The sequence below is a fragment of the Pelobates fuscus genome, chromosome 2 (genome assembly GCF_036172605.1).
Source record: "Pelobates fuscus isolate aPelFus1 chromosome 2, aPelFus1.pri, whole genome shotgun sequence".
NCBI classification, from domain to species: domain Eukaryota; kingdom Metazoa; phylum Chordata; class Amphibia; order Anura; family Pelobatidae; genus Pelobates; species Pelobates fuscus.
This window is the reverse complement of record NC_086318.1, coordinates 130,845,384-130,871,688: the sequence shown is the minus strand read 5'-3', so window position 1 is coordinate 130,871,688 and position 26,305 is coordinate 130,845,384. Positions and strand designations below refer to the sequence as shown.

Below are 26,305 nucleotides of genomic sequence, written 5' to 3'. Positions count from 1 at the left end.
CTGTAACAAGGCCAAACATTCAAGGGTATGTAAACTTTTGATCAGAGCTATTTGGGTGATTTCTGTTATCATTATGATTTAAAGAGGAGTCAAACAACTATGTAATATTAAATGGCTTCGTATGATCACTATCCTTTAATAAAATACATTTCTATGCATGAACAGTCATATTTTTAAAGACAATGCCAGAATTTCACAATTTCTGCCAGGGTATGCAAACTTTTGAGCACAACTGTAGGCTGTGTATTAACACATTAAAGGGTGTATAGCACTATAGCACTATAAGCACTATAACCAAATGAGTTATTTAAAGTGGTCACGGTGTTTGGAGTATGTATGTGCAGCATTTTATTTCCGATGTGTAACTTCCCTCCCACGGTGTCTTTACCCTGCCCTCAATGATAGTAGTGGTCTGGTTAAGTGCATAACCTCCAAGCCCCCTTTGATATTGAGATTGATATCACTGGAGGCTGAGAAGAACTTTGCCTTGGGTTGAATGGCAGGCAAGTTTGGCTTTTCTTTCTTTTTTCTTTTTTTTATTAAAATTATTTTGTTTGGAGTAATCCTTTAACCCCTTAAAGGACCACTCTAGGCACCCAGACCACTTCAGCTTAATGAAGTGGTCTGGGTGCCAGGTCCAGCTAGCTTTTACCCTTTTTTTTATAAACATAGCAGTTTCAGAGAAATTGCTATGTTTATACTGAGGGTTAAGCCAGCCTCCAGAGCCTCTAGTGGCTGTCTCATTGACAGCCGCTAGAGGCGCTTGCGTGCTTCTCACTGTGAAAATCACAGTGAGAGCACGCAAGCGTCCATAGGAAAGCATTATGAATGCTTTCCTATGCGACCGGCTGAATGCGAGCGCGGCTCCTGCCGCGCATGCGCATTCAGCCGATGACGTCGCGAGGAAGAAGAGGAGGAGGAGGAAAGCTCCCCGCCCGGCGCTGGAGAAAGAGGTAAGTTTAACCCCTTCCTCCCCTCAGAGCCCGGCGGGAGTGGGTCCCTGAGGGTGGGGGCACCCTCAGGGCACTCTAGTGCCAGGAAAACGAGTATGTTTTCCTGGCACTAGAGTGGTCCTTTAAGGACCAAACTTCTGGAATAAAAGGGAATCATGACGTGTCACACACGTCATGTGTCCTTAAGGGGTTAAAGGGTTACTCCAAGCATGATGACTATTTCAGTAATTTAAAGTGGCCTTGGTACTTGGAGCATGTACAGTATGTACAGCGTTTCACTATGAAATGTCCAGCAGCATCATTAGCTAGTTTAGTACAAGAGTTCCAGGCTGGCTAATTTTAATTCAGTGCATATGGGGCATCTGTCATGCTGGAGAGATACAACCAGTAGCAGTATTGCTTCATCTCCTCTCTGATCGCGTGTACTGTGCATTAATGCCCTCTATTGTCGATATTTTAATATTTACCTTGTTCTTTTTAATCTCTAATTTTAAATCTTTTCATCCCTTACCTGAATCTCATCATTATTTTATCTTATTTCCACACCAAAACAATTCTAATGTTAGTTAACAAAAACTGATTATATTAACATTCTGCCCATGGGTTAGAGAATTTTAAAAAGCATGAAGAGAGAATTAAACAAGGTTTCAAATAAATGTCACCTTTCAGCTAGACTGAAATGTCCCTGGTGCAAAGTGTTTTCTATGCATCAGAATATATTGTGCAGCCCCTTGATACATGACTCTTGTAATTTTTCTTGCATTACTAAGTCAAGAAGTTACTGCCCTGGGGGACAGTTAAGGGCTTCTAGCCCCAAATGTCATTGTTAATACAAACTTTCTTGTGGTTCTTGACTTTCTACAACATTTATGCTAATTGGATTTCCTGCCACAACACACCAGTAAATGCAAATGACACACTTAATCCCTTAAAATGACAAACTGTTAAAGGAGATATGCACGGTTTAATCTTGGCATACCAAGCAGATGAAAGAGACACTGTAGGCACTGTAACTGCTTCATCTTCACCTTCCTTTCCTCTATGTCATACTTGTCTTGTTCCAGCTACTTTGTTAGTCCACCTATGCTACAGCACTGTGGAGTTTGTTGGCACTTTATTAATAATAATAATAACTAAAAGTGCTAACACTAACTTATAAAGTCCTCACTAACTCACTTCTCACTAATATCACTTCTCATTCCCTTCACTCTGTGAGGGACCTTCAGTTGACATCTCTGTGTTCCTGTACTGCCAGCTCTCATCTGCAGTATTTGTCAAATACACACCTACTCCTTATCATCAGGAGTCTCCCATAACCTCCAGTCCTTTAAAAAGACCCTAAAAAATTGCACCAAAAATTAAACAGAATCTGCAATGAAGGAAGTGTAAACATTAGATCTTACTTTACAGGAAGGCTGTGGATGTTTTATGAAGGCTAAAGGGATGCAGGGATGGGAATGGTTTACTACTTGCACTGGGTGTACAAGGCACTCCTGGCACCATAACCTGCAGTGTTTATGGTGCTTGAAGTCTTCTTTAAAGAGAAAAAAATATATCAGAAAAAGCACAGCTATTTTATATTCAGAAATATTTCACAAAGGACACAATGTGATGACTACAATGCAGCCTTCGTAACAAATGCAAAACTATACTGCAATATTAAATTTCTTAAACAACTAATAATAATGATAATAACGATAAATTGAAATAATATGGTAATAGTAAAAGTTGCTGTGTAGTAGTTTCATTTTTGGTTTTCCAAATATTTTATGTGGAAAACCATATATGGTCAATTACTGGCCTTACCATCTTGAATAATAATAATTTGGTAACTCCTGATCTCATTAAGGCTGGAATATTATGTCATATTCCGGCTCCCAGCATCACTCTGCGGGCGGCGCGCGAGGGAGCTCAGCAGAGAGCTCAGGGGAAAGTGCTCATTCGCCAGCGCTGCCCGCACAGATTTTTACCTAGCCGTCCCCCTGCCTGGACTGTTAGCCGCAAGGCTAACAAGACATTTGCCCTGTGCATTTGGGGGCGGCTTTTTGTGCCGCCCCCTGGAAAATGCCGCCCAAGGCAAAAGCCTTTTTTGCCTCACGGCTAATACGTCCCTGGTGCAGTGTATGTTGAATGTATTGCTTGTCTGTGCTTCTCCGCTTCCCCTTTTTACTGTCATGTTGTTTCCCCTTACAGGGAGTTGTCCCAGGGACACTGCCAGACCAGTTTAAACTAGTTGTCCTGTCCCTCCTCAATCTCCAATCAGCCCTTGCTATTGTCTTACCCCACCCTTACGTGTACGATAGTACTCTATGAATCCTATTGTATGTTTCTGAGACTGTTGGAGGCTTAAAATATGTGTGCTATGTCTATTAAAAGTTAGTTGTTGTTTTAACCTTCACCAAGTGTTTTCTGGTGTTTGGTCCAGGGTGGAAAAGGCCCTAAGTGATCGCAGTCAAGCTTTGGCGACTGGGTCTGAAGAGCTCCAGGGTCCCTGATAGCTACAAGTAAGCAGAGTACTGGAGCTCCGTTACAATATCATTTAAAGGAATGTGGTATAAACATGTTTGTCTTATAAAGAAAGAAAAAAAAAAGAATATGCTTAGTGAACTGTAAAATAGTGCAAGGTTTCAAGACTACTTGGATCTCTTATTCAGACATGTGGTTTTGAAAGTGTGAAGTCAAGCACAGCTCATTTTTATTACAACTACTTTTCGATCAGAGTCTCTATATAAGTGTAGGAAAATGAGATCTATTCAAAAGCAGACATTCAAGCATGCTCTGAGCTGCATAGAAAAGCTGAAAGAGGTGTTTGCTGTGCAATGAAGAAAATGCAGGCAGTGCCTGCTCCAGCCATTGGACCACCTGAGATGTACCAGTACTAAAGTTTTAGTACGGCACTAACACTCAGAGAGGGAACAAATTTTAAAAAATAACAAAGAATGCACTTTTCAAGAGGTGCAATTTTTTAGGGACTTTTTAAAGGACTGGAGGTTATGGGAGACTCCTGATGATAAGGAGTAGGTGTGTATTTGACAATTACTGCAGATGAGAGCTGGCAGTACAGAAACACAGAGATGTCAAGTGAAGGTCCCTCACAGAGTGAAGGGAACAACAAGTGATGTTAGTGAGGAGTGAGTTAGTGAGGGCTTTATAAGTTAGTGTTAGCACTTTTAGTTATTATTATTACTATTATTATTATTATTATTATTATTATTATTATTAATAAAGTGCCAACAAACTCAACATCATATATTTTCACTGAAGGTTCTCTTTTCCATCCTGTCCTCATTTTTACAAGTTAATTATCTCTTCAACACATCTCACTGCGTAGTAATTTATTATTTCAAGGAACAAAAAACAAATGGAATGTAAGAAAAAGCAATTAATTTCAGAGATGCAGACAAAACTAAAAAGCGAAAGGGTTAGCATGCATTTTCAGTCAGGTATTAGATCCACAATGTTGGTGGCGGTATCTTCCTCAACATGCTGTAGTCTACTCTATCATAACCCTCCTTCAATAACTCTTCTCTTGGCTTTCTATTCAGCTTTGCTCTATTTTCCCATATCTTACTCTCACCAAAACCAAAAACTTTTTTGTATCCTAGATTTACGTTGTATCCCGTTGCATGTATCCCGTTGTATACATGTATCCCAATTCTAAATGTAACCCTAGTCTCATCCAAAATCCTATAATCCAAACACCACTTAAACTACAACTGTAATATTTATAAAAATTGTAATCCTTTTAACATCCTGTATAATCTAACACTGAAATGAACCCCTATCTAACCTTAAACCCCCTTTACCCCAACCACATCTAACATTATCTTTAACCCTTTATACATTTTCCACTGTTGCATACACTCATTATACTTACAGATTCAGACACAATACATTGCCAACAGAAATATACAGACACATATAGACATATATAAAATATGAATATATTTTTTTATGTAAGATTTTCAATCTCCTGTTGAATTCGGGATTATTTTTAGCTTCAGTGACTGAATAATCTAAATTTTACTAACGACAGGAGGCAAATATTTGCTTTAACCTTCCTTACTGAACCTCCCAGCAGCAAAGGAATAGTTAAACACATAGAGAACAACATTAACTAATCAGGACACATCTTAGAACATATCAGTCTGTGAAACTCCTTCCAACTCCTCTTTCTTGATGCAGCCGATCAAAAATGTAGTCAACCATGTAAACGTAAGCGATATTCAACCATGTTAACCAGAACGGAGTCGACAATGTAAACCAATGGATAATAGTCTGCAGGGTAATCCCTGCGGCTCATGCAGGCAAAACTTTACACTAAAAAAGACAGAGAAATATTGTGAAAGTATAGTCACTTGGACTGGGTGTCTGCAATATATATATATATACATACACAGATATACCTCCAAGGATATCATGAGTATTAAACCATTGAAAAATATAAAATATCCATAACTAGGTAAATTAAAAATTACCTAACTAGAACAAGCAGAAACAGGCTTTAATATAAAGTCTTATGAAAACCATAGAAATTAAAATATATCTGACCTGTAAGTATCTGGGATGGGATACAAATTGTGTGGAAAAGTATTCGCCTACTGTCTTTAATAAAATTTAGATTATTCGGTCACTGAAGCTAGAATAATCTCGAACTTTATGGTAAAACAGGAGTCTTCATATTTGCTGTTTTAAAGCGTGGAAACCAAGGAAAAAGAAGCATGTGACGATTGTCGAAAATAAAAGGTACGGAAGGTAGACTCTAGACCAATCAGCGGATGATAGAATGTCTGCAAGGGATCCCCCAGCCATAAAGGCAGAAGAGGCTGCAGCACCTCTGACTGAGTAAGCTCCAAGAGATGAAGCTTTATGTGGTCGCACATATGAGATAAAGAGAGGGCCCGTAGGAGTACGCAAAGATGACATAGACAAGACGTAGTGCTGAACACAAGAGCAACACAGAGTAAGGGTAAGTAAGGGTAAGTAATCAGAATTAGTTTTAGTGCAGCAAGAAATTTTTAAATGTACACCTTGGGGAGTGGAGTCAATAGCATGGAAGTCAAATGCCTGAATATCATACTCTTCTAAAAGAAACTAAGCAGAGAAGAAAAGCTAACTTGGCCGACAGTTGTCAAAGAGAAAGCATGCCGTTAGATGGCCATGCCTCCAAGAAGGACAAAACAAGAGCAACATCCCAAAACTGAGAATATTTTGGGGCAGGAGGTCGAGCAAGACAAATGCCTTGCAACAGTCTACAGAAAGAGGGATGTTCTTCTTGTTACTTGCTGATATTACTCTTGCTTCCAGGAGATCTTTTAGTTTGAACCGTTTTAAAATACAGTAGTCAATCTCCATCCACGGTCCATTTAGCACTGCTGAATCCTCTGGTACTTGTTCCTCTGTGAGCTCTGGATCCTGACGTTGCCACCCAATGCAGCGGACCCCTAGTCCTAGAAGGGACTCTCCTCCGCTGGTTGCTCCACGATGTACTCAGGAACAAGTAAATTACTCCAAGGGAACAGCCAAACACAGCAAAGTAAGCCTGTATAGAGGCGGAGAGCAGTCCAGTTATGTGAGCTAAGGCGCGAAGACGGATAGTCGATGAGGCTAGAATTTTCCTGATGTCTTTTTTGATGTTCTTGATCTTGACCGAAGGGAGTTGCAGGACCGCCAAAACAGAATACATTTTAAATCAGAGGAATTGAACTGTCTGAGATGGAGTGAGGATGGATTTTTGGACATAGATCACGAACCCTAAATTCTGTAATAGGGCTGTGGTCATGGCTGTATGAAGACAGAGTGTCCAGGTCCTGTGCCATAAGGAGTATATTGTCCAGAAATATATTGGCACGAATCCCCTGAGAGTGTAGTAAAGCCATGACAGGTATTATCAGCTTGATGAAACACCAAGGTGCAGAACAGAGGCATGTGAACTGCAATAAATCTTGATGCCATCTGAAATGTAGAAAACAGAGATGGGCCGGTGTTATAGGTACTGTGAGATACGCATCCTTCAAGTCGAAATGGGAGAACCCGTCTCCCTCGCAAGAGATGGATATCCTCCATTTTGAAATGCTGGTAAACAAAAACATTGTTTAGGTCTTTCAGATTGATAGCTGGTCAAAAGTCTTCGGACTTTTGCTTATGAATCTGTGAGGGAACAGAGAATGTTCTATAGCGCCCTTGGCGACAAGGTAGTTTAGCGCGGCCCCTAGGGTCGATTTGTCCTCTTGAAACATATGCAGAGAAGGGGAGGGGAAACCTTTGCAGAGAATCATTTGCAAAATCTATATGGAAACCTAATATGGTTTGAAGGATCCATGGATCCCGAGTTAATAGAGACCACTGTTGGAAAAAAAAGGGTTAATCGGCCTGCAATAGGAACTTGAGAATAAGGAAAGTTGATTACCTCTAGCAGTGCGGCCGCAGAGGGAAGCAGAGCCACGTCCTCTGATGGATCCTCTAGAGGTTTTAGAACTGTTTGTGGTAGAAATGGATACTGCCCGAATTCCATGCGTCTGATGGTCGAGACCTGTAGCATGTGAAGGCAGCTCTGCCAGTCCTATAGCGAACCAGCTCTCCTGGAAAAACGCTTGGTTCTAAAACACCCTGCGAAGGGACGATAGTGCCTTGTTGAGGGAGGTAAACACGGATACGTGTTTATTCAGGTAACGTATGAATCTGTCTCCAAATAACAGTCCGTTAGCCTCTGGACCAAGTACTTTGGTGCCTAGCTCTGCCAGTTTGGCAATAATTTTATATAACACGGCTTTATGCTGTTCGATTGAAATGGCTACATTGGCATTGACCCAACAGGCATAACGCTCTTTGTGCGCATTCATGCACCACGTGTGTGTCGAAGTTGCCACCTGCTAGCCTATAGGGAAATTTCGATGCCTTTATGGGGATCTTTACCCGTTTTAATTAAAAAAAGTGACCAGGAGTAGGTCAAGTTAAGGGGTGACATCCACCTTATCAGGGATTGCAGGCCGTGGGCATTCCGCCCTCAATTTGGCCGTAACCTCCTTTTCTAGTGGTTTATGAAGCCATAATATGCAGTATTTGGCAATGTGATCAGGAGGTGTCCATTCAGCTGAACAAGGGTGTCTGATACAGCGTGGGTCAAAAGAGGACAGCCTGTGGTATCCAGTAGGATATTGTCCTTAGTATTATCCAAATTAGTATAAGTCAAGGGGTCAGTGCCCTGAAAGGACTGGTTTCGGGGTAGGAGGAAAGTCTACATAACATATTTGGAAAGGGAAGGATCTCATGATGTTTTGTTAGGTGGGAGATCGTCACTTGTATTCGTCCATTCATGATAGCCAGAGGTTAAACCCTTTAAGGGTTCAAATTCTTTATTAAAAGTGGGTTTGGCATGATACATTTTAGCAGTCTTTGCTGGGGCTTTGCCTTTGCCAGCAAAAACACTGTCACCCTTCCAAGGGCGCTTGTGTGGGGCTTTGTCATGGTCAGAAACTCGTCAGAATCGTCAGAGTCAGACAACTGAGCGATGGTGGCAGTAGGGGCCGCTAATGGTTGCTCACGGAACACTGTCAAGGCCATGGGGATAGAGTCTGCAATTGCAGCTTGAAGCCAGGCCTTTAGTTCTGCTGACACTGCAGGTTCTGGTTGGTCTGACATGTTGACCAGTAAAATAGTAGTGGGATCACCACAAAATCAGTATACCAACGGGTATATATATATATATATACATATATATATATATATATATTTTTTTTAACAACATTTGAAAAAACAAGGCAGAGGCTTTTCTTATTAGGGTTCACCCTGGGACTTAGAGTAGATTTAACAAAGGTTAAAGACAAGGCATCAGTGGGGTTCATCCACAGAGTTATGACAGTTAGACTGCCAATATAATAATGACAAGTGTAATCTGTGTAATCAATTTAAATCAATATGGAAATAATATTTACGTTTTGATAGAGGTGTAATTCTGATCGGCATGGAAATCACCAAATCCGTTGAAAGTTAAACGCATACAAACGGGCAAAAAAGCGCATCTATCTAATGATGCGAACAAGGGCGGTTCGGATTTAGATCACAGGTGTGACCATGTTGGGCTGCAGCCACAGCAGTGGCTCGGCATGATAAAGACTTGGACAAAAACACAATAGTAAGGTGCAAAGTACGGATAAATTAGACAGATTAAAGAAAATAACAGGTAAGGGAACCCTGACAGTGGAGTGACCAGAGAAAATAGGTCGGTCTCATGAAGGGCAGAGATAAAATAAACACATAAATTACTTCATGAAACAACAGAATATGAGAAATAGTCAAATTAAAAGGAGTAAAAATATCCTATAAACAAAGATAATGCAGGTTAATAATATATATAGAGCTATAATTGGAATAGACTCACCTGGGAGACTAGCAGCAACGAAAGAGGAGTTGGGAGGAGTTTCACAGACTAATATGCTCTAAGATGTGTCCTGCTGCTGGGAGGTTCAGTAAACATGGTTAAAGCAAATATGAAGCCTTGTCTTGCCATTAAATTCCTTCTAATTCACAGTTTTATTGAATAACCCCTTTTATCCATGTCAGTATCCCAAGGTTTTTTTTAGATAGGCTATGGTGCCTTTGAATAGAATAGCTCCATAGTAAATGCAGTAATTCATTCAGAAATGCCATAAGGTGACCTTAGAATAATGGCCATAATGTAACATTTATGTTTTGATACATGTACTTATGAAAACATGCTGTTTCTTTAAGCATATTAAAATGCATCCTTCTTTTTTACTTGTAATGAAATTGAATGCATGAGAACCTACTTAATCTTGATTTATTAAAAAGATCCATAGATGCTTGAGAAGATTCACAGCCCAGTTTAATTTAACATCCTTCAGAGTGAAATCTGGTGGGAATATCATTAGTTAATCAAAACAATTTTTTGTTCATTGTTTCTCATTTCACTTACATGATTTAATTGGGGAAATCTTTGTTTACTTTTGTGTTATATATTTAGATGTTTCTCAAATGATTATGTTCTTTATGGAAATAAGATTTGTCTAAGTAAAGAGAATATTATTATCCAAAAGCAAACAGACCTTGAGAAATTTGAAACGAGCAGTGTTAATGTAAATATGTTTATAAAATGCAGAATATTACTTACTTGCTAGATAACTTGCTAAAATATAATTATGTGTATTAAACAAAGGTTTAAAAAAAAAAATATTTATTTTTCTTGTTTAAGGAATATACAAATGTGCATACAATGCCACAACAGAGTGTATATGCAGTACGTAAGGAACAATAATATGCCATGGCTAATAATGCCCAGGATATTAAACTACTTAATTCAAGAGCTCAAGACAAGGGACTTGTTTTTCATCCAAACAAATCAGTGAGGGGCTAAATAACTTTTATTGTGCTTGTGAGAGTAGAAGGAAGACCCTGCCCTGTGGGTCTTAGGTAGGGAACCAGCAATGAGGTCGTAGGGGTAATATGTGGTAAAGGACTCAGGGCAAATGGGGTAATTAACCTATATACCCCTGAGCATTTGGGGGGGGGGGGGGGGGAGGGAGTTGGCAGTTTTAATGTCCTAGTATAGGGACAGGTCATAAGATGTGTGTAGGCATCCAAAATCAAAAGTGTAAAACTTGAAAACTTAAAGTAATGAGCAAAAATAGCAAGTGGGATCAGTTTAAGGGTCAGTCCAGCACTGCACAGGCAGCTGGGGTTTCCTCCTTTCTCGGCCTGTGTCAGCGGTGGCACGAGGGGTGAAGGGAACGATTTTGTAGACATCTCATCTTCGTCCTGGACATGCAGTGCCATCAGAGGGTAAAGTAATGTCCAGTCTCTGCAGGAAGGTTGTAGATTCCTCCGCAGTGGAAAGCTGGTGAGTGTGGCCATCCCTTTTGACTGTCAGGGCTAGTAAGGGTCCCCTATAGTTGATGTTTGCTGAACAGCCATTCTTTTTAATTGGTTGGAATGGCTGTCTCCAAGTCCTGAAGGAACTGAAGTTGCATCTACTCAAATGGAAGCGGTGTTCTATTTTTCCCTGCATCTTGCAGCGCAAGCTTGTCTCATAACAGTGGGAAGCGTACCGAGACATCCTGGGGAACGTCAGCCAGTGCCCTGTTTGACTTGGCAAGCCAGAAGCAGCCATCAACTTGAATGCCTTTTGCAGCGTATTGAGGCAACAGAGTAGCCAGTAGGCATCTGAGAAAATGGGGCAGTTCATGGTCAGTAACGGATTCGGCAATACCATTGATTTTGAGGTTATTGCACCTCTGCTCATCATCCAGGGTATCAAGTCTAACCTGCATGGCTATGTGGGATGCCTGGAGTTGTTGTATCAGCTCATTGGTGTCTGTCTGCATTTGCTCTGGAACGTTTAGTCTGGAAGAGAGGTTGTCCTCATTGGTGTGTACTCTGGCTGTTACCGCTTTTATATCCTCTCAGATTATGTCGAGATCAGCATTGAAAAAGGCTCTGATGTTGTTCATCAAAGGCTTGATATCCCCCTTAGTGGCTGAGGCTGTCAGGTCTTCCCCCTTTTGAGGAGAGATTAGACCCTCTGTGCGAGGTATGTCGTCAGGTGCATTGAGGAGTTTTTTCTCTGAGGAGGAATAGTGGGGATCCAGCTATAGCGGCATTTTTAGCTTAGGCCGCGGTTTCATGAGGGCGGTGATATCACGGGAGCTGTCTCCCATGAGGGTCCCTCCTTGCTTATTTTGGGGGGCGCATGTGCAGTGCTGTTTTTATCCGAATGGATGAAAATAAATAATTTTTTAATGAAATTCATTCGAAAACTAATGCTTTGCTGACGAAATTCGTGATCGACGAATAACTTTTTATTTAGTATGAAATCATTCGTACAAAACGATAATTTCACTGGTGCACATGTCTAGAAGAAACCACTTTTTGCCAACTTTAGATTAGGAGCGTAGGAGAGAGATAGGGGCAGGCGGGGCTGTTATACTGGTGTTTCTCTAAGTTTAACATGAATGAATATCCTTGGTGACAAAATTTGGATTCTAATGCAAGAATCACCTCACATCCCTGACTAACTAGTCACTAAACCCCTTAGCCATCAAAGCTAATGTCAGCTTCAAACCATATTAAAGGACCACTCTAGGCACCCAGACCACTTCAACTTAATGAAGTGGTCTGGGTGCCAGGTCCCTCTAGGGTTAACCCATTTATTTTATAAACATAGCAGTTTCAGAGAAACTGCTATGTTTGTGAATGGGTTAATCCAGCCCTCAAATCCTCTAGTGGCTGTCTCACTGACAATCACAGTGAGAGCACTCAAGCGTCCATAGGAAAGCATTGATAATGTTCCCTATGAGACCGGCTGAATGCGCGCGCAACTCTTGCCGCGCGTGCGCATTCAGCCGAAAGGGAGGAGAGGAGGAGGATCGGAGGAGAAGAGCTCCCTGCCCAGCGCTGGAGAAAGGTAAGTTTTACCTCGCCCCAGAGCCCGGCGGGAGGGGGTCCCTGAGGGTGGGGGCACCTGTAGAGCACTATAGTGCCAGGAAAACAAGTATGTTTTCCTGGCACTATAGTAGTCCTTTAAAGCAATTTCAAACCCCATAAATAACCTTTACTTTATGTAGGCCTTTATTTAATATATTTGGATAAGCTTTTGAAATTATTTTTTATATACAATATATTTTTAATATATTATTCAGTAGTTTATTGAAAATGAATGGACACTATAATCATCTCTATGAATTGGCTATAGCTCCTGGAGTCCCCCTAGCACTGCCTCTTCAGTGTTAAATCATTTAGTAGTAGTTAACACTTAATAAGAGTCACTGGCCACCCACAGCCTATTACTTACTGGTGGTATAGCTAAGGCAGGGATTAAAAAGAAACACACCTCTTGGCCACAGATGTGAGAACACTTACTCTGTTGCCAAGGGTAGGTTACAGAGGTAATAAGAGCTTAACCCTAAAAATACAACTAAACTAAGAATACAACTAATGAGGTCAATACTCAAGTGCCTTTTGAAAAAGAAGGATAGTTACGCCGAAACGCACGTAGAGCCGATGCACCAATTCGAGATTTACTTGCTTTTATAACTTTTGTGTGTCTAAGGATGGAGGGTTTTTACTTATAAGGTTGAGAGATACTACCATTTATTTTCCTGGGGCTATGATTTACTTAGTCTAGATTTTACCTCAATAAAGGGGGGTGACTTTCGTTCAAGCAGCTGTACTCTAGGATAGATAGTTTTGGATTACGTAGTTTCGTTCCAGCTTCATGTGTAATTTATAGGAATATATACCTACACACTACCCATGTTATTACTTTTCTCCCCTCTTTCTTCCCTGATACTGCCTTCACGCTCTGTCTCTCAACTGTTGGGAGTTACCCATGAGGACTATATGACTTTTTTATGTTTAAGCATTTTGTTTTACCCTTGCATCTAACATCGAGTTTAGATAAATGCTCAATATGAAGTAATACGTCAACCAATAAATTGTATGCTACTAGTACCTAGGGCATCCTAAGGGTTAAACTTTACCCATTCAGCACCAGTATCGAGTTTGGAGTTAACCTCAGGACTTTTCCTGTATAAACAACAGAATCTACCTCAGTATTGTTGGTATTGATAGAATTTATTTCAGTTGATCTTCTATCTCTACCAGTTGTGCAACTAAATATAGCCACATTAGGACTATATCACTTGGATTTATGTTTAAGTATTTTGTTTTACTCCTTCATCTAACATTGAGTTTAGATAAATGTTCTATATGAAGTAATACTTAAACCAATAAATAGTGAACTACTAGTACCTAGGGCTTCCTATGGGTTAAACTTAACCCATTCGGCACCAGTTTCGGGTTTGGAGTTATCCTCAGGACTTTTCATGCATAAACCACAGAATCTACCTCAGTACTGTAGGTATTGATATAATTTATTCCAGTTGATCTTTTTCTATCTCTACCAGATTTGCAACTAGTTATAGCCACATAATTTTCCTACATAAATGAGCCTTTAAATTACATCTATTTACTAAATTTAACCCCTGGGAGTTTGAGTACTTCCCAACAGGATTTCTTTGTAGACCTGTGGCTATTTGTGGCTACACTAGAGGTGGATTGTTTTAAGTGTATAGTGCTTCTCCCTTCTAATACTACATCCTGTTCACTTGAATTTGATACTTTATGGTTTTGATACATACCAATCTGGGATATAGTTTAAATTCTATTTTAGAAGCTCACACTGTTTCTATTTTTCACTATAATTAATACTGAGCTATGTAGGTTTCATCTTATTTTTAATTGATAGTGATTATCAGTTTTCACTTTTTGTTGCACCTATTCTGTATGTCAATTTATAATAAAGTTTATTACATATAAGATGATTTTTTAAATTTAACGGTAATTCTGGTGGAGTACAGCACCTCCTTTTTTCTAGTAGGGAGCAGTCTGACCTTATTAGTTGTATTCTAAGGCAGAGATTACACACTTCCTTGTAGTCATATCTATTCATACCATCAGTTGAAGCTCTGATTGGCTAAAAGCAGTAATCTGACACTCGCAACCAATCACAGCTGCCCATTTCTGCTCAGGCTAATACTTCCTTATTAACCAAAACTACACAGAGAGGATGTGTAAACTCTTGTTTAGTATTAAAACATAAAACATGAAAAACTTTTAAATCTGTCTTAAAGTGCAGCACCAGGAGATTCAAGGCACTAGAACTAGTTCGATGAGAGGAAGCAGATACACTTCATTAAGTGCCCCTTTAAATGGTTTAAAAAGCTAAATCAAACATATTAAATGGAGGCCATAAACAAATGTAAATTTTATTTTGCAGCCAGAGTGGCACTTCCTACTTCTTTGCTGTGTCTTCTCCAGCAAACCAGCAGTGGAAATGATTGCTCAGGTTGTTGGAATGATGGTCACTGTTTAAAGGACCACTCTAGGCACCCAGACCACTTCAGCTTAATGAAGTGGTCTGGGTGCCAGGTCCAGCTAGGGTTAACTAATTGTTTTATAAACATAGCAGTTTCAGAGAAACTGCTATGTTTATCAATTAGTTAAGCCTTCCCCCTAATCCTCTAGTGGCTGTCTCACTGACAGCCGCTAGAGGCGCTTGCGTGATTCTCACTGTGAAAATCACAGTGAGAACACGCAAGCGTCCATAGGAAAGCATTATGAATGCTTTCCTATGTGACCGGCTGAATGCGCGCGCAGCTCGTGCTGCGCGTGCGCATTCAGCCGACGGGGAGGAACGGAGGCGGAGAGGAGGAGGAGAGCTCCCCGCCCAGCGCTGGAAAAAGGTAAGTTTTTACCCCTTTCCCCTTTCCAGAGCCGGGCGGGAGGGGGTCCCTGAGGGTGGGGGCACCCTCAGGGCACTCTAGTGCCAGGAAAACGAGTATGCTTTCCTGGCACTAGAGTGGTCCTTTAAGCAAGCTTGCTACTTGTCTACTGCAGTAACAAACCATTGTTCTTCACTTTAAATGATAGCCAGCACCTAGTTAGGATGTCCTCTATCAATTACCTTGTTAGGAGTTCCAATATCAATTGAATATACAAATCTTTCTCTGCAGGAACAATTAGGAGACTGTTAATGACATTACATCCATACAAGGGGTATTATGACACATTTTTGCATAGTACGGCTAGTCACTCACAACGCCTTAACACAAACCCTAAACAAAGTACATTTTTAATTAAGAAAACACATTTTTATGACCGATTCTTAAATGGGCATAGTCTTCATTTAACTGTTTTACAACAGCAGCAGAGATGTTGCACAAGATTGTACATGGTTTATATATTGATGAAGAGTGAAAATAATTAAGCACCAGACTTCACAAGATAATTGAAACTCAAGTACAAACGGATTGTTATTACTGGTCTAAGCTGATCATTCCTGTGCTAATACATTGCACTAAGTGTAGCCTCGTGCTTTAACGTAACATACAAAATGAAACTCTTTAATTTGTTCCACTTTATAGGTCATTGGTCCCAAAGCCAGTAAATAACCACTTTATTATGACCACTAATAGGTCAATTGAATACACATTCCATTTCCTAGCTTTCAATCTATTTTGTATGGTGCTATGCAAATAATAGTAATATAATAGAGGAGCATGAATAACAGAATATAGCAAATAATCATCAGAGGTAAAGTGTTGCTCTTCAATTAAAGTGACACTACAGGGTGTAACACATTTTCTAAAAAATACATCATGGAGATAATCCAAGAAAAAAAATTATAATAATGTAGAAACAAAGAAAATACTTGGTTCTCTATCTCCCTTGTTTTAGGAATTCTGTCTTGATATCCTCAGAAGATGGATCATCTAATTCCTAGCCTTCTCTTGCATTTCTGTGAGAGAGCTGTATGTTTTCACTTGCACAATGATTGATAAAAATGTACAACAGGCAAGCATGGAAAAGAGCTACTTGCATATTTTTTTTAACTGAAAATAAACAAAAATGTGCATATACAAGTAAATGGGATACTCTTTCAACATCCATTCACTTGTTTTAACAGAATTCATTCACTATTTTACAGTAACTATGCAGTTGCTTCTATTGCCTGCTGTATTGGTTATGAGTACCCTGACCCAATTCCACATTAAAGGGGTAACCCATTTAGCAGTGGTTTGCCCTGCTACTTGGGTCCAGGCCAAGCTCAAATGCCCCTGTCATGTTGGGTGATGCACTTCTGGCTTCTACAGAGCTGATAAAGATGATCCAGTCAACATTCATTGGCCGAGTGCATCGCTGACTGTTCTCAGTCAATCAATCAATCAATCACACTGTGCATGAAAATTCGCATTTTTTTTCATGTGCAGCTTTTCATACTGTAATGATGCACATACAGACTCCAGGCACCATGACTACTTTAAATCACTGAAGTTGTGATGGTGCTTCAAGTAGCTGTTTAAACACTTTTCTGATTATGAACACTCTGCCTAGAAATATATGGGAGGGCAGAACACTTTCTAAACAGTGCAGGAAAGCACATTCCCTGCCATCTTGCCTCTCTCTTCATCTTTGAAAGTCAAATGGTGGAATCAAAGGGTGGAACTAAGGTGCAAAGTTTTTTTTGACATTTTTATGTAAAACACTATGCATTAGGTATCATTACATTCATAGCATTCAAACTCTAACACTACAAAAAACACAACCTGCTTTCAAATGCCAACACTACACAAAAATCCACACCATGCATTCAACACTGCATTAAAATGCCAACACTACACACAAATCCACACCATGCATTCAACACTGCATTCAAGTGCCAACACTACACACAAATCCACACCATGCATTCAACACTGCATTCAAATGCCAACACTACACACAAATTCACACCATGCATTCAACACTGCATTCAAGTTCCAACACTACACACAAATTCACACCATGCATTCAACACTGCATTCAAATGCCAACACTACACACAAATCCACACCATGCATTCAACACTGCATTCAAATGCCAACACTACACACAAATCCACACCATGCATTCAACATTGCATTCAAATGCCAACACTACACACAAATTCACACCATGCATTCAACACTGCATTAAAATGCCAACACTACACACAAATTCACACCATGCATTCAACACTGCATTCAAGTGCCAACACTACACACAAATCCACACCATGCATTCAACACTGCATTAAAATGCCAACACTACACACAAATTCACACCATGCATTCAACACTGCATTCAAGTGCCAACACTACACACAAATCCACACCATGCATTCAACATTGCATTCAAATGCCAACACTACACACACATTCACACCATGCATTCAACACTGCATTCAAGTGCCAACACTACACACAAATCCACACCATGCATTCAACATTGCATTCAAATGCCAACACTACACACAAATTCACACCATGCATTCAACACTGCATTAAAATGCCAACACTACACACAAATCCACACCATGCATTCAACACTGCATTCAAGTGCCAACACTACACACAAATCCACACCATGCATTCAACATTGCATTCAAATGCCAACACTACCCACAAATCCACACCATGCATTCAACACTGCATTAAAATGCCAACACTACACACAAATCCACACCATGCATTCAAGTGCCAACACTACCCACAAATCCACACCATGCATTCAACATTGCATTCAAATGCCAACACTACCCACAAATCCACACCATGCATTCAACACTGCATTCAAATGCCAACACTACACACAAATCCACACCATGCATTCAACACTGCATTCAAGTGCCAACACTACCCACAAATCCACACCATGCATTCAACATTGCATTCAAATGCCAACACTACCCACAAATCCACACCATGCATTCAACATTGCATTCAAATGCCAACACTACACACAAATCCACACCATGCATTCAACATTGCATTTAAATGCCAACACTACGCACAAATCCACACCATGCATTCAAACATTAATACTGTACCCAAAAATATCTCTGTATTCAAACGCTAACACAGTGCACAAAATTACCTCTGACTGCAAACACCAACACTATACACAAATCATTCAGTCACCACTATACATAAACTGCATTCAGACACTAGCATTATGCACAAACATACCCCTGCATTCAAACATCAGCATTATACACACACTCATACTACATACAAAAGCACACCTATATTCACACACAGGTACATTATACAAATACAACCCTACAAGGATGGATACATGGTATCATGGGGGTGTATAGCAGTTGAGGATCCACCTTTTGGCTGCCCCTGCACTATAGTGAGGAGAAAATGGGTTGTTGTTTTTTTGCACCAGTTCCACCATATGTTTGATCCATGCCTTGCTTTCTATAAATGATTGAATAGTGGGGATTAGTGCATTACCTCCTCCTCTGCATATTATACCTAAGGGTCTGTGTTTGATTTGTCAACAGAATCTCTACCAGCCAGTCATTGTGTATAAGACATGGAGACCATGGATTTATCCTGCTTTACTGACTGTCCTGGATAACCTATGGTTATTAAACTCTAAAACCCTTCATGGGAGAAAGTAGAGAAGCGAGCTGAGAAACTCCTGGTTATTAAGCATCGGGGATCATTGATCGATTGGTCATATAAAATATACAATCACATTGTGTAACAGTCTGCTGGCTGGCAGGGCATGCAGCCAGTGGGCCTATTATAGATTCCAGAAAAGCAGTCAGGTGATCAGACATGTACATGCATAGAAAACTGAGCACTCACTCTGTGCATGCTGAATGCACATTACACGACACTCTAGCGTTACTGTTTGTGATATTATCCATAGCTTCTTTCTGGGGATATAACTCTGTATTTGCAGACAGCAATAAAGCAGCACTATGGATTCAGGACTCACCTCTATTTTATTCTTTTGTCATAATTTAAAACTGAATGTAGACAAGTAATGATCGTTTATTTCTGTTCTAAGATGATGGAAAGGTTTTATTGCCTGACAACGATGATCATGCTCTGACAATCTGTTTCAAAGCAATACATTAGTGTTCAAGGTGGCATTTCTCCCTACCACAATGGAATATGATCTAATCTTTGCTGCAGATAAACATACAAACTTCCTTTGATAATTAGCTATTACGAACAAAATTATTGGCAGATAGAAACTATACTATTGTATGGTTTATTTTTGTTTGGAGACCAACTATTTTAAACCTGATAATCGGTAATATAATTAAACAAAATTCTATAAATGTTTGTGTTTTCAGCTTTTGTGATGAAGTTCATTTTTACCATTACCCCATTGGGGGGGTGAAGGGAAGGAGGGAATAGAGCTTCGGGGCAGAGAGGGAGAGGGGGGAGGAGGGGGGAGAGAGAGAGAAAATAATTTAATAGTTTTACTTGAAAAGACACTTTAGTCACTAAAACAATTTTTGCTTAATGAAGCAGTTTTTGTATAGATCAAGCCTCTGCAGTCTCACTGCTCAATTCTTTGCCGTTTAAGAGTTAAATCACAGTTTATACAGCCCTAGCCAGACCTCCTTGCAAGTAGTATGCACAGCCTTCATATAGTGGATTTCTGAAAGTATTATGAATGTTTATATGCATGTATATTAATATATGTGTATTATATTAATATATTATATTAATATAATATTATGTATAAATAAGTATAATTGTATATATGAAGTACTAGTAGTATAATTTATACACAAATATGAACATATTACACTTGCATAAATATATATATATTCACACGGCAGCTCCGATACACACACTCAAAACATCCCGGCAGGATCGACAGGGACGGCACTGACTGCAGCTCTAAGTGCCGGCGAGATGCTGGTGGAATGGGAGGCAGGTCCTGGTGGAGCTGGAGGATTGAGCTGTGTAAAGGGCGCCAACATTTCTGATGACAGCCCTGCAAACACCTATATGATACTAACAGCTAGTGTCACATTACATATTACCTATGACATTATGTTCACACACAGTCCTTCTGAATACCTATAAAAAATGTTTTTGACCATTTGTATTTAGCTATTTGACTCTGACTGCAAAATAGGAGATACCATACAGTCTCTCTATTTTTTTTTTTTTTATCACTTAGCGATTTCTATAAAGCATACACAAATACTTAAAAATGAAAACAGCATTCAATACATATAATTATGGATTTATTTTAATCTGACAGCAATCTACGTTAAGCTGTGGATTCATCCTACATTTATTTGCTAGCTATACATCCCATGTATAAGTACATTTTGTGCCAATATTTTGAAAACAAAGAGTGCTTGGTGCTATTCCAAATGAAAATAAATGTGGGTATACATTTTACCGGTAGGCAAAGGGCTAAGGACAAATTAAAGTGACATTGAAGTAATAAGGCCTTCACCACTTTCTCTCTATATGCAGCAGCCTGTTCTTGCAGACACTTTATATTGTTTTTCATGTTCCACAGACTCACATAATCTCGTTTTTTATTTTACAGTGTATAGATAGCACAACACATTGTGATTATTTCCAATGCACATATTTACAATTCCCAAAAATTTACTGGAGAACAAACGGAGCCACTTACCTTCTTTCATCGGGTCTGTATGATGAGGAGGACCGGCCACTGGTCCAAATAAACATCTTAGAGTGTTGTCCAGAGTTGCCTTTTCTGACAGTGTAGGACTTGATGGGATGACGTAGTGACCTGAGAGATGGATACTTTGAGTCACTTATTTGAAGAACATGAGGACAATCAGTGCCCATTGCACAAAGATACTATTATCTTTCCTGACAATACTCAATGGATTCCCAGCAAAGGAGACAGAACTCCTGATTACTTAAAGCGATATGTAAAATAAAAGATCTTCTCTTTCCCTTTACAAATTTAATTGACACCAGTGAATTGTGTTCTCTCTCGTTGGCCTCTTTTCATTTTATTTCCAATGGCTTTAAACAGTGAGATAAGGTATTCTTTATACTTGCAGTTTTGTAGTAGCTTTTGCTGTTAAAAAAGTAAAAAACCTGTGTCCTAAACAGCGGTAAGGTCATAATCCTCTTTGCTTTTAATATATTGTACTTTTTTTTAAGGCTACACGTTAGAGCATTATTTAATCCTCCTTTGTTGCTTTATAAACCTTTCTAAGCAGAAATGTATCCAAAATAATTATATGAATCTGCGAAGCCTGCAGGCCACATTGATCTGCAATGGATCTATGGTTAAACATCACGGCAGCTTATACAGTTGCTTTTCCACTGAAGCAGCTTGACAGAATCATAGCAACCTGACCAGGTGCAACTCTCCGATGTTTAATGCCCAGTCAAGTGATGCAGACAGATTATATTGTTAACTCTTTGAATGATAAGCAATGGTCTGGATCGCAGTATCTTAAAGTGTGGTATTTTTTTTTCCTAGTTGGACTTTTAAAACTACATTGTTAGTATTTTAATGATTTGACAGAGAAAAGGCAGAAGTCTTAAAGTGTTGCTCATATGAATATAATTGTAATGTGTGTGCAATTGTATACTTTTTATTAAATATAACAAAAACATCTAGTACTAGCACTAACACCAATAAATGGTGTCATAAGGAGAAGAACCATGGGACTGATATAAATAATGTAAAGCATTATTTCTTCTGAAAAAAAATCCATACAACATGGCTAAATAGGCAGTGCAATGTATGATGGGTTAAGGTATTTAGGGACAATGCGATGACAAAATGAATTAACTTTGGGACTTTAAGAGTTACATGGGAACGCCACTGCCCAAATACACAAAAAATAAAGAAAATGAAAATCACAGTTTAGTAGATGTAGCTCCAATTAAAACATACATGCATTTAATAATGCATGTTTTTCATTGTAGGCATACCAAAAACAGCTAGCAAAAGCTTCAGTTCTCATTTGTCTGATGCCATTACAAATCCTCCTCTTCTCCTGCAGCCATTACTTTCTGTGGCTGTCCAATCACATGCTTCCCAATGTAGTTCAATGAGAAGTCTTTGCAAGGCAAGTTCTCTGAGCAATTGCTGCCTCTTGAGTTTAGCTCATATGAGTTGAACAACCAGGAAGTAAAAGGGCTGTTTGACCCATTGACAGCCAGGGAGGTGTAACATGAATAATTTATGAAAGTACATATTTCTAAAAAAATTCTGCACTTTTTGCAAAATGAAAGCAGAGGGCAGGCATGCATAAGTGCATTACAAGTCTGGAGTGTCCCTTCTCCTGTTCTTTCGCCCCACCACTTGCCCGCTTGATCCTGTTTCATCTCACCTTATCAGATCTCTCTCCCCTTGTCTTGTGCCTTCCTTAACACACATCTTCAACTGCTCTCTCTCTTCTGGTATTGTCCCTGCTGACCGTAAACATCTATTGACCCATCCTCCCCCTCTAGCTTCTGGAAAGGTTTGCCTTTACCCATATGTCTCACTTCCTTAGTTCCAACTCTCTCCTTGACCTTCTTCAATCTGGCTTCCATCCTCTCCCCTCTACTGAGACTGCTTTTATCAAAGTTACTAATGACCTAATCGCAGCTAAATCCAAAGGCCACTACTCCATACTAATTTTTCTTGACCTCTCTGCTGCCTTTGACGCCATTGATCATGCTCCACTGATCATTCCTTCTTCAAACTCTTCAATCACACGGTCTCTGTCATTCTGTCCTCTCCGTCCTCTCGCGGTTTTCCTCTTATCTCTCCCAATGCTCATTCAGTGTCTCCTTTTCTAATGCTACCTCCTCACTTAGTCCTGCCTCGGTTGGAGTCCCCCAAGGCTCTGTCCTTGGTCCCCTTCTATTTTCTCTTTATACTGCCTCTCTTTTTATTACCCCATTTGGATTCCACTACCACCTGTACGCTGATGACACTCAGATATATCTCTCCTCCCTGGACCTCTCCCCTGCCATCCTGCAAAGTGTCACTGCTTGCCTTTCTTCCATCTCTGACTGGATGTCCTCCCGCTTTCTGAAACTAATTCTTTCTAATACTGAGCTCCTTGTCTTTCCTCCTCCTAAAACTGATCAGCATCTTTCACTCTCCCTTCAAGCAAGTGGTATCCATATCAGTCCATCCTTGCAAGCGCGCTGTCTTGGCGTCATACTTGATTCTGGCCTCACCTTTGAGCCTCACATCCAGCATGTTACCGAGTCCTGTAGATTCCACCTTAAAAACATAGCCCGCATCCGCCCCTTTCTTACGCAAGATGCTACTAAGGAGCTTGTCCATGCTCTAGTAATTTTCTGAATGGATTATTGTAACCCTTTTCTAATTGGTCTTCCCAAAAAACGCATTGCCCCACTACAGTCTGTAATGAATGCTGCTGATTTTCCTCTCTAGTCACCCTCTCACACTTCACCCCACTGTCAGTCCTTACATTGGCTTCCTGTATCCTATAGGAGTCAATTCAAAGTGCTAACCAATACCTATAAAGCATTGATCAATTCTAGCCCCTCTTATATCTCTTCACAGATCCATAGGTATGCCCCTTCTTGGTCTCTCCACTCTGCACGTGACCTTCTCCTGTCCACTGCTCGCATGCGTACGGCCAACTCACGCTTGCAGGACCTCTCGCAGGTGGCTCCCTTCCTATGGAATAGCCTGCCTACCACCATCAGACTCTCTCCCAGTCTTCAATCATTTAAGAAGTGCCTTAAAACCCATCTCTTTAGGAAAGCTTATGGTAACCTCTACAGACATACCTGTCTCTTGCTTTCTCTTCTTAAGGGCAGCACTCTCTCCTCCAGCTCTGCTTCACTCCCACCTTATTTGATTGCTATTTCCAGTCCTGTTGTGTTTTACACCCCACCTCCTATAGACTGTAAGCTCATTTAAGCAGGATCCTCTTTAACCTATTGTTCCTGTAAGTTTTCTTGTAATTGTCCTATTTATAGTTAAATCCCCCCCTCTTATAATATTGTAAAGCACTACGGAATCTGTTGGCACTATATAAATGGCAATAATAATAATAAGGACTTGGGTCCAAATTTATTGCATATTGTATATTATTTTCCTCTACGTACTATTTTTTCCTCCTAAAAATGGCTACAGACCAATAAGGAGCTGCTTGGATCTGACAGTGTTCTCCTGTTAACTTCCATGACACCAGTGGGAATGTAAATTCTGCAGAAGCCAGTTCTCCATTGCTTCTAAAACACAATTAGATGTATAGGCAGATGTTGCTACCCTGTGCATTCTCCTTGAGCAGTCATTGATTTAATAAAGGTATTATCACTTAGCATTTGACCAAAGGAGACCAAACCCTGGAATTTCTGCTATGCTGTTATGAGGTTATGCAAGAATCCTTTTATTTTCTGCTATACGTAACGGTACAGAAACCACATTAACCTCTTTATGACCAGGGTTAGACAAAACCCTTGCTTTAATTCCAGTCCTGACATATCATCAGTCCTGAAAGGGCTTATTAAAGAAAGTGCTAATTTTCCGGGTGAAATGGCAGGAATTTTGCAATTGCCAACATCAATGGAAAACATCAATCTGTCTAGCAATCAGTTCTATAGGAGTGTAGCATAAAATGAGTTGACATGTATCTGCTTCCCTGATGCTGGTTTTTATTTGATATCACCTACTCTGACCAGCTGCTACAGTGACAGGATGTATTACACAGCCAGGTGCAAACAAGCTCCCTGAAACCAGTGCACACTGGGTAAATTTAACCTGAAATTTCCCAATTACAGAAAAAAATGATAAAAAACATTTAAGTATATATTGCCCATTATTTCCAGCACGTTCACGTTTGCCTGGCAAAATTGAATAATCCTTTTTTTTGTAACTTTTTATATATTATTACTTATAGTAATAAACATATTCATTATTTTTATACGAGGTCAGAAAATATATGTGCATTAAACAATAACTAAAGAACAATACCTTCTATTTGGTGCGAACACACCAATACCATATGTCTCATATTTTAAATGAACAAAAAGCCACCCTTCTTTTACGAATAGAACTCAGCTGAAAAGAGTTCAACTGGTAACATGCCATTGTCAGATTTGGCACAGCTTTTTATAAATGTAGTACATCTAGTACTGGAATAAAAAATGGCAAACATTATAACACGATTGTTTTTGCTGTTAATTTTTTTTTTTTTATGAACTGCAAGAATTGCTCTGAAACAAAGGTTGGATTTGGTTCATTGTATGGAACTTGAGAATTATAAAAGATAACACAACTGACTGAAAAAAGAAGAAGAATTTGCTTTCCCAATGATTCACAAGTCTTTACAATTATTTTGGGGGGGGGGGAATTTGCAGAGCTGACCATATGTGATGTCATTAATTATTCCTGCACCATTAACTAGATAATTTATGCCATCCATAGTTATTTAACACACAATTACATGCCTAATCTTCTATAAACTTTGAAATTAATAGCTTCAAAGATTGAACCTCAAAGGTCACTCAAAACTTTCATAAAAGGTGTGTAGTACAACATGTGTTTACTTAGTTTATAAAGGGTCAAGCTTGAATGTGTACTTTTTCTAATGCTTGCTAGTTGCCTAATGAAGCAACGCTTTCAATAATGCTCTGTCATCTCCTTATAAAACATGTAATTGTTTGCTTTCATAGTTTTAGATTGCCTATCACACATTCTTGTTATTTAATGTTTACTACACATACACCCATGTGAAAATTATAGTCTCAGCTCATACTATATGTTAACTTGAAGAATGGTACCATGACGCTAGAGGGTGGGAAACAGTGGGTTATGGTTGTTGTAATAAATGTAAAGTGACACTCCTCTGCCCATATACAAAATACATAAAAATCACTGTTTAGTAACTTGCATACAAGTTATAACTTGCATACATTTAATAATTTATAATCACAGGCTTCCTAATACAGCTCAGTGAGAAGTCTTTGCAAGGCAGGTGCTCTGGGCAATTCTCTGTCTCTTGACTTTAGTTCCACTGAGCT

At 39.5% G+C, this 26,305-nt stretch overlaps 1 protein-coding gene across 1 annotated transcript in view; it reads right to left on the bottom strand.

Moving 5' to 3' along the window:
• The window catches only part of KCNMB2 (potassium calcium-activated channel subfamily M regulatory beta subunit 2), a 547,710-nt gene that overhangs the window by 104,676 nt on the left and 416,729 nt on the right, over nucleotides 1-26,305 (bottom strand). The window contains exon 3 of the mRNA XM_063441048.1: nucleotides 20,958-21,077. Coding sequence (XP_063297118.1) covers nucleotides 20,958-21,013 — 56 coding nt within the window. The 5' untranslated portion in view covers nucleotides 21,014-21,077. The remainder of the gene's footprint in view (nucleotides 1-20,957; nucleotides 21,078-26,305) is intronic.